This window comes from Sitophilus oryzae, unplaced genomic scaffold, assembly GCF_002938485.1.
Source record: "Sitophilus oryzae breed Bouriz unplaced genomic scaffold, Soryzae_2.0 scaffold_808_pilon_pilon, whole genome shotgun sequence".
In the NCBI taxonomy this organism is placed as follows: domain Eukaryota; kingdom Metazoa; phylum Arthropoda; class Insecta; order Coleoptera; family Curculionidae; genus Sitophilus; species Sitophilus oryzae.
Window position 1 is genome coordinate 2,079,636 of NW_022147426.1, and position 9,515 is coordinate 2,089,150.

The 9,515-nt window shown below is 29.9% G+C and overlaps 1 protein-coding gene across 1 annotated transcript; it reads left to right on the forward strand.

Moving 5' to 3' along the window:
- The first annotated feature begins 837 nt into the window (after positions 1-837).
- Positions 838-4,473, forward strand: LOC115888821. Its single transcript, XM_030908676.1, has 3 exons — positions 838-1,313; positions 1,634-1,787; positions 4,222-4,473. Exons 1-3 carry the CDS (start codon positions 1,266-1,268, stop codon positions 4,380-4,382), a joined length of 363 nt encoding a protein of 120 aa, XP_030764536.1. The 5' UTR covers positions 838-1,265; the 3' UTR covers positions 4,383-4,473.
- The last annotated feature ends 5,042 nt before the right edge of the window (positions 4,474-9,515 follow it).

Below are 9,515 nucleotides of genomic sequence, written 5' to 3' on the forward strand. Positions count from 1 at the left end.
GATTTCGTTTTGATTTGTCGAATTATTGTAAAATTAAATTCCTTCAGAGTTTTTGCCAGTATTCTGTTTTAGACAATGTTTTTTTAAAAATGGTGGGACAATTTGTGTTTTGTATAGACTCTTAATTATTTTTTATCATGGAGTTTAATTGTTGTACACCTGGTTTCCGAAGGATACAATGGTAAGTAAATTAAACATATCTACTTACAGTTATAGATTTTTAAATTAGTACTGCTAATAAATGCCACCTGCTGAGCAGTTATTTAATTTTATTACGGTGCATGTAAGGAATTAAGGACGCGCGTTGTGTTATATTAGCATGATCAGCAGATGATTACATCTAATTTAATTTGTTTTTATTATTTCAGGTCTCAAACGGAAACAAACTGGGAATCTTGCCTACACCAAAATTATATAGCCGTTTCCAATTCACTTCAAAGGGAGGAAAATTATGTAAAACTGCCTGCTATTTGCTGAAAGCCGCCAAAGATTAAATTATAACTGTAACAACTTAATATATACTATTTCTAGTCTTTTTAATATATTTTTAATTAATATCCGACATATAAGAACACTTTGTATGCTTTTAATTCAGTTGATTTATCGTTTATAATATGTTCGACCTAATTAAAAGCACACAAAGTGTTCTTACATGTATGTCTAAATTTATTTTAAATTAACTAAAACAACCCCCCTTCCCCGCACCCCTCTCTTCCATTAGTATTTCTTCCTCCATCTACCAGAGGCGCCCTTGTATAATAAAATTGAAATGTATTATAAGTTGCCTATCTATTTAATAGTATAAGTCTTTTATCTATGCCTTTGAAGAATGCAGATTCTGACTTTGATGTGGTATTTCATAGAGAAACTTATTGAGACATCCGGTATGTATGTCCTATATTATTAAGTGTGAATTGTGGAATTCCAAGAATATATGTGGTTCTGATTCATTCATTCATCAGTTGTATTATCCTTCCGCAACGCGATAATAAGTGACTTTTTATTTATTTTGTTTTAAAGTATATAACACCAACAGATTATGGTTTAACCATTCTTTAAATATTCTTTTGGGAATAATTGTTACAGTTGGAATTTCAAACTTATAAATAAGATTTGGGATTTACATAGAGAGCAGAAAGTACATAAAATAAATTAATTATGAGAACAACAGCAATTATTCGACAGTGATTGATTATGCTATATAAAATATTAACTATCTAGTTATAAGTTTATCGAAATATTTCACTGTGAGAATTTCTTCAGAAATGTTTAAGTGTGTTTCAGTTATGATTTGTATTTTTCTAATCGGCCAGGTAAGTTTTTGGTTTGGTTTGCTTTATTAACAATATTTGTTAATAAAAGTTTTTTTTGAGTTACGTTTTATATTCAAAAATAATTTATAATATTTAATATACATAGTGGTTGCAACTGTATTTCACATTACCTATTACAGTTTTTTTTTCATATAATACCTATAATCTAGGTTTGAAAAAAAAACGGCGTCAAAGACGGCTGGGGAATGATAATTTTAGCGAGGTCAAGCTCTGGACGTCATTACTTGGCCTGTACGCTTCTATATATTGTTTAATGATGCCATTAAATATTATGTTAATATACTCTTTCCGGTTTACAGAATGTTAGTAGTACTGTAGGAGAAAATATCAGCATGCTAACCAAGTTTTGGAATGCTACCAGTAGATTAGGACAGAAAGGTATCGACAAATTGAGCGCTATCCAAGAAAAAGTGGCAGCATTGAACAACGTGCTTTTGAAAACTAAAGAACTAGGTATAATATTTTCTTTTATTTATCGCGTTTAACCTTTATTTTGTGTTATTGAAACTGATTTATTGCAAAATTATACAGTGTCGCTGATATGTATGGAAAGGGTCGATTATTGAGCAAAGTATACGAGGTCTTGCTAAAAGTTAAATACAAAAGTTATACGGTTTTTAAATGCCTAACATCTTGTAATAAATTTAAGTATAGAGAGTCGGTCATAAAGTCGTGGCACCTCAAAGATTCATTTTTTTAAATAGAACCTCCTGTAAATTATTGGGTATTTCAATTCTTCCTTCAATTTTAGGCAAAAATTGTAATACAACCGTTTCAAACAAGATTTGTTTAAAACATTTCTCTAGATTCTATCTGTTTTCTGTCTGTTTCCATGGATACTTGAGATTTATTTTATTTATTTGGGATTTAACATTGTTTTTCTATTCAAAATTTCTGTTGATGTTCAATTTGTCTCCCCATAAAATTGTTAATATTGTATAATTTTTATTGTTGTAAAATATATTTTTTTTTGTAAAAACATATATTTAATTTTATATTATTTATGTGTATATTTTATTATTAACATATAAGTATTATTATTAGTTCATATTTATGTTATTAATTTGAATAATTTCAAAAATATAAATTCTACTTACATCAACAGGAAGAACAAAAGTTTTCTAATAAACGATACAACAGAAAAATACTAAACACTCTTCACAACCGGCTAAAATAAATAACAATATAACTTATCAGTTGACACTTGACGAGATCGAAGAGAAATGAAAATTGACACCGTTTTTGTAACCACTGTCCAAGTGGACTCAAGTAAATTTTTTTTCGTTTTTCCGAGTAGGGATAATATACCTATATACAGGGTATTTTGCGCTACTAGTTCATTAAATGATTTGTAGGATCTAATTAACAGAGTCCATCGATCGGTTCTGTAGGTACGAGGCATCAATAAGGGGGGAAACTAAATTTTCTGTTAGGGAGCAATTCATGGGCGTGCTATAAATATTTTAAAGAACATTACTGAGTTATACAAACATTTTAAAAATACCAAACCAGTTTTATTTTTTTCAACGTTTTTCCACGTAAATGATATGTCCTCTTTGGCGCTATTTTTTTCGATCATACGGTACTTATATACACCGGGTTCGTCTCAAAAGTGGCTCACCCCTATAACTTCTTTATTTCTTCAGATAAAAAAACGAGATTTGGTATGTTAGTATATGACATAAATTAGGATTGATTGTCGTATTCAAATGTTTCTCTATACTTCCTGTTTCACCAGAAATTACTACAACTTTTGATTTTTAAATGGCACCCCCGGTATATTTTTACTTTATTCGATAGAAAGTCGTGGCACCTCAAAGATTCATTTTTTTAAATAGAACCCCCTGTAAATTATTGGGTATTTCAATTCTTCCTTCAATTTTAGGCAAAAATTGTAATACAACCGTTTCCGAGATATCGAGTTTTAGTTTTGAAATGTTAAACGAAAATTTTGTAATTTCCAGACTTGATATATTCTCATTTTCATCACATCTATAAATATTAACTTGAAAATTAACGTCAAATATTTTTAAGTATCATAGTTTCCACAGAATGACATCGTTTAATGAAACCGAACACATCGAAATTAATTAAATCGAATTTGTTAAGTGATATTTTCAAAAGTCAATAACTCGGAAACGGTTGGTTTGAGGTACGTTGTGTGTATCTCGATTTTTGCAGAGAATTGAAGGAAAAATTGAAATATGCAATAATATACAGGGGGTTCTATTTAAAAAAATGAAACTTTGATGTGGCACGACTTTATGGCCGACCTTTATCACGTAAAAATAAGATTTATTTTTGTAAAAGTTACTATAAGTATACAGAAATCGACAAAAAATCGAGAGACAACTTTAAACGTTCTACACAGAGAATAGGTTCAGCACAATTTTGCTAACAAGAGAAAAAAGTCAGTGGCGCACATGTTTTTTTTATAAAAATATTCCAGTGGTAACACAGATGCACGTCCTTTGTGAATATGTCGAAGCTTTTGTAGCATTAAAATATGTTGCCTTTATAGTAACTTTTACCCTCAAAATTTCATTCGAATCGCTAAAAACACTTATAATTATTATTATAATAAATCGAAAAAATAACCACCAGTAGCTACGAAACAAAGCAGAATCGGATATAAAAAAATAAATCATCTTTGTACACGAGGAATTTCCCCACGAGATATATGGCACATGTTTTTTGAAACACCCTGTATATGTAATGACTGGGTATTTGTCATTTTTTACAACAATTAATTCTACTTTTATTCTACACCTGTGTTGCTTTATTACTACCTATATTTGTGATTCAACCTTTGTTAGTTGCAATAATTCTTCGAATACACAACATTTTGTCATTTGTCATACATATGTTAATTAATTTTTCTTTTCAGGTGAGAATATGTTAAGAAACCTATCTCCTAATAAAAAAGAACAAGAAACAACAGCCATACAAGAATACTATCATAGCTCATCAAACAACGCTCAAACTCTAAAGAAGAAATTATTTGTTATCTATTTAATTTCTTTTGTAATTGTATTTAATATTAGTTGAAAATAAGTAACAAGTATTTGGTAATTTACAAATACCTTATTTATTTCTTGCTTAATATTTTATATTGTAATAATTTTATTGAACGGTTTTATTTAGCTTGACCCGTACGGGTATTTATTTATTTGTTTGTTTATTTGGGTCAAAATTAGAAATTGAAATTTAAGTACCTTCCTGTTGCCAGATTGATCTGAAATTTGGTACACACCTTTAGTTCCGATGACAATACAATATAGTAATATCAATAACATTGTAAATCTAAGATGGCCGCCGGTACAAAATGGCGGATTTCATATTTTTCCACAACCCCCTCAATATGGGTATCAAATGAAAGGGCTACACTAGTAGAATACTGTGATTATGACAAAATTTAAAATCCAAGATGGACGTCGTTACAAAATGGCGTATTAGGTGAGGGCATGAGCAGTCGTGTCCAGAACAGTTGTGTCCAAGATTGTGTGACGTTAGAAGGACAGATAAAAAAAATAGGTGATTAGATGTATCTACGTAGTTAGCGGTAGCTTTACCACCCAAGTTAAGGTAATAGGTTAAAATGTGCTGAGGACTGTATGGCATTAGGGTGGCTAAAAATGTAATGTCGCAAGCGTTTCCCCTCAAGATTGGGCGCCTCTTGTTGTATATTATAGCTTTGCCCCTCTACTGGACCTCTGGGGTCGACCGTTAAAATGTCCATTACTCGTGGGAACAACATGGAAACAATAAATAAAAACACAAACAAAAATAAAAACGAAACTGCTACACAACGAAAAAGAAGGCTCGAAAAGGCGAAAGAAAAGTATAGAACGAAACGTGCAAAAGAAAGTGAAAATGAAACTTATAGTCGACTACAGAAACGAAGAGAACGGTTAGCAACAGAAACACCTGAGCAACATGATGCCAGGTTAATAGCACAACGTGAGAGACAAAGGCAGCTGGTAGAGTCAGAAACACCTGAGCGTCATGAGTCCAGGCTAGCATCACAACGTGACAGACAGAGAGAGTTGTTAGCGGCAGAAACACCTGAGCGTCATGAGTCTAGGCTAGCATCAGAACGCGACAGACGGAGAGAGTTGTTAGCGTCAGAAACACCTGAGCGTCAGATTGTAATAAATTATCAGGTAAAAAACCATGTAATAATGATGCACTAAATGAATTAAATAGAATGAGGAATATTCGGTAGGCATTTCCGTTAAATACTAAAAACTAGAAAATAAAAATTGGTAAAAAACTTTTAAGTTAAACGGCTTTATCTTATGTGCACTGAAAACTAGAAAATAATAATAACAATTAGGTATTTTGAACTTCTAGTTCAGAAATATTTTAGTACTAGGCAGAATAGCTTTTAGGCATATTAGACTAAAATAAAAACGTGGGGCCCCTCTGAAATCCTACCTATGGCAAAGCATATCTTTATACTTTGGTAGATCGGCGTTCGCTGGTGAAGCCGCCACGGCTGGTTATTGATTGTCAAAATCTCCAGTAACGATTATAGTAAGTCGATGCAATCCACACTTAGTATAGAAGAAAGTATTACAGCAATAGTTAATGGGTCCCACGTTTTTGTTTTAGTCTAATATGCCTAAAAGCTATTCTGCCTAGTACTAAAATATTTCTGAACTAGAAGTTCAAAATACCTAATTGTTATTATTATTTTCTAGTTTTCAGTGCACATAAGATAAAACCGTTTAACTTAAAAGTTTTTTTACCGATTTTTTATTTTTTCAAAAAGAAATTATTTATATGAAGAATTTGTCCATTTTGGGAAATTGAAAGATATGGGGAATGTAGATAAAAAGACAGATATATTATAATATTTTGTTAGTCATGAGGTCATGATATTTAAATTATAAAACACAAACAAATACTAATCATAATGAGTAATAATATAAAGTTTTGAACAGTATGATAAATAAATATACATAATAAATATTTATACAAAGACAGAAAAAATAATTCAATCAAAGTTTGATAATAAATGATAATTTATTTTTGGTTTTATATTCATTCCAAAACCAATACAAAAGATTAAAAGATAAAATTATAAAAGAAGAATTAACTTTATATTTCTTTCAAGCCAAAGTACACTTAGGTATGCAAACAAGCCACAAAAAGCAGATGTCCACTACTCTGATCTACTGTATTTTCCTGTGAAAGTTTAGAAAAAAAATGTTGTCGTTTTATGGAGATCAATTAAAAAAATAAGGTAGTTATTCCTTGTAATTTGCTGCTTTCAGATCTTTAGCATCTTCATCTGTCAAGAAAATTGTTTTGTGGCCTTTTAAATGCCACGTCCTATTCATACGTTATTCAATTAGCAATTAGTATACAGGGTATTTCCGAAGGTAGGCAGATGTATCTTTTTTTTAATATATTGGAACATAACAAAAACTAGGTTGAAATATTTAGTTATTTTATAGCAATCAATAAAGGGAATTAATCCATGTGTAGCTATTAGTAGTAAATAAAATTACACCTTTCAGCTATTCATTTCAAGGATATTTACTTGTATTGTATAAAACACTATATGAGTAGATAACATTTTTCAAATATGGATTTGAATTTCTATAACACCATAAACAATTAACTATTAAAAAGTGCTTATTTTTTACATTATGTTTATTACACATTTCAATTAAACGTAACGTGGTAATTTAACGTAGTTGTTTTATCTGTATTGCTTAGTTCTGGAGAATACAATGTTCGGAATGTGTATCAGTTTTAGTATCATTTTCACATACAGGGTGTTTCAAAAAACATGTGCTATCTCTCGTAAATAAATATTTTAACCAACCCTCTGTAGCCACGAAACAAAGCAGAACCGAACCCTATGTTGATAAAAATAAATCTTATTTTTACGTGAGGATTCTCCCTACGATAGATGGCACATGCTTTTTGAAACACCCTGTATACTTAAAAAAATATTTCATAAAAATTAACATTATAATTCAAGTAAATACCATACGATCGGGAAAAACGGCATCAAAGACGGCCGAGAAATGACGATCGATGATAATTTTGGTGAGGTTAAGCTCTAGACTTCTTTATTTACTATTGGCGCTTACTGCCAGTTGGCCTTATTTTTATACTCGGTAAAAATTATTTTTTGACTGTTTAAAATTCGAGAAAAACTATTTTTTTTTGAAATTTGTTTGATTTGTTGGATTTGTGGTCTTGGAAACGTTTTATCCTTTTTTGAACTTTCTATAATTATTTTTATTTTTGAGAAGTTTTATGTCAATTTTCACTCATATAAGTGCTCTTTAACACGATTTTTTCGATCATAGGGTATTATTTTTCAATGTAAAAATAGTGACAAAATTCTGATAATTTTTTTTTCAAAAAAGAATTATACAAAGATATTCTGAAGAATCAAAACAAATAATTATTATTCGCTCAAAAATTTATTAGTGAAAATTAATTAAAAATATTTTTTTTAAACACTTACCTAGCTTCTGTCTGTTTTCTGTCTGTTTCCATAGATACTTGAGATTTATTTTATTTATTTAGGATTTAACGTTATTTTTCTATTCAAAATTTGTTTTGAATATTCAATTGTCTCCCCATAAAATTGTTAATATTGTATAATTTTCATTATTGTAAAATATATAGTATTTTTTGTAAAAATGTAAAACATATATTTATGTGTATATTTTATTATTAACAAATAAGTATTATTATTAGTTCATATTTATGTTATTAATTTGAATAATTTCAAAAATATACAACTTACATCAACAGGAAGAACAAAAGTTTTCTAATAAACGATACAACAGAAAAATACTAAACACTCTTCACAACCGGCTAAAATAAATAACAATATAACTTATCAGTTGACACTTGACAAGATCGAAGAGAAATGAAAATTGACACCGTTTTTGTAACCACTGTCCAAGTGGACTCAAGTAGATTTTTTTTCGTGTTTCCGAGTAGGGATAATATACCTATATACAGAGTATTTTGCGCTACTAGTTCATTAAATGATTTGTAGGATCTAATTAACAGAGTACGTCGATCGGTTCTGTAGGTACGAGGCATCAATAAGGGGGGAAACTAAATTTTCTGTTAGGGAGCAATTCATGGGTGTGCTATAAATATTTTAAAGAACATTACTGAGTTATACAAACATTTTAAAAATACCAAACCAGTTTTATTTTTTTCAACGTTTTTCCACGTAAATGATATGCCCTCTTTGACGCCATTTTTTTCGATCATACGGTACTTATATACATCGGGTTCGTCTCAAAAGTGGCTCACCCCTATAACTTCTTTATTTCTTCAGATAAAAAAACGAGGTGGTATGTTAGTATATGACATATATTAGGATTGATTGACGTATTCAAATGTTTCTGGTTACTTCCTGTTTCACCAGAAATTACTTCAACTTTTGATTTTTAAATGGCACCCCCGGTATATTTTTACTTTATTCGATAGAAAATTACACTCTGAATAGAATGACATATCATATGTCAACTTTTGACATTTTGGCTTAAAAAATATTTTATTTTAAATTTCAATATAGAGTGCCATGGCTGTGTTAAAAACACTAATTTATAATCAAGGAGCCTAGGAAAAATAGATCCCATCGTCTAATGTTTTTCGTGTCTTGTTATCTTTCGATTAAAAGATGCCCAATCGATATCACAAAGATATGATTAAAAAATCGTATTTTTAATCATATCTTAAGTATTTCAAATGGAACAAAGATGGCTCATTAGCATATTTGGGAAAAGCATTTTTTTAGGAATAATTTGGTACCACACACTTCGTTATGAACAGAGCATGTTACAATAATTTCAAATAAACTATGAAAATGTCTAAAGTTGACATATGATATGTCATTCTATTCAGGGTGTCATTTTCTATTGAATAAAGTAAAAAAATACCGAGGGTGTCATCTAAAAATCAAAAGTTGTAGTAATTTCCGGTGAAACAGGAAGTAACCAAAAACAATTGAATGCGTCAATCAATCTTAATTTATGTCATATACTAAAATACCAAATATCGTTTTTTATCTGAAAAAATAAAAAAGTTATAAGGGTGAGCCACTTTTGAGGCGTACCCGGTGTATATAGGGTGTAACAACAAAATGTAGTTTGGTGTGTAAAATGAAGGCGTATAGACAAAAAAGAGTCTAAA

Bases quoted from the DNA above. Each gene is read 5' to 3' on its own strand.
- LOC115888821 (XM_030908676.1), top strand. From the start codon at position 1,266: ATGTTTAAGTGTGTTTCAGTTATGATTTGTATTTTTCTAATCGGCCAG. The intron at 1,314-1,633 runs GTAAGTTTTTGG...TCCGGTTTACAG, and splicing joins GTATTTTTCTAATCGGCCAG to AATGTTAGTAGTACTGTAGG. The intron at 1,788-4,221 runs GTATAATATTTT...TTTTCTTTTCAG, and splicing joins TTTGAAAACTAAAGAACTAG to GTGAGAATATGTTAAGAAAC.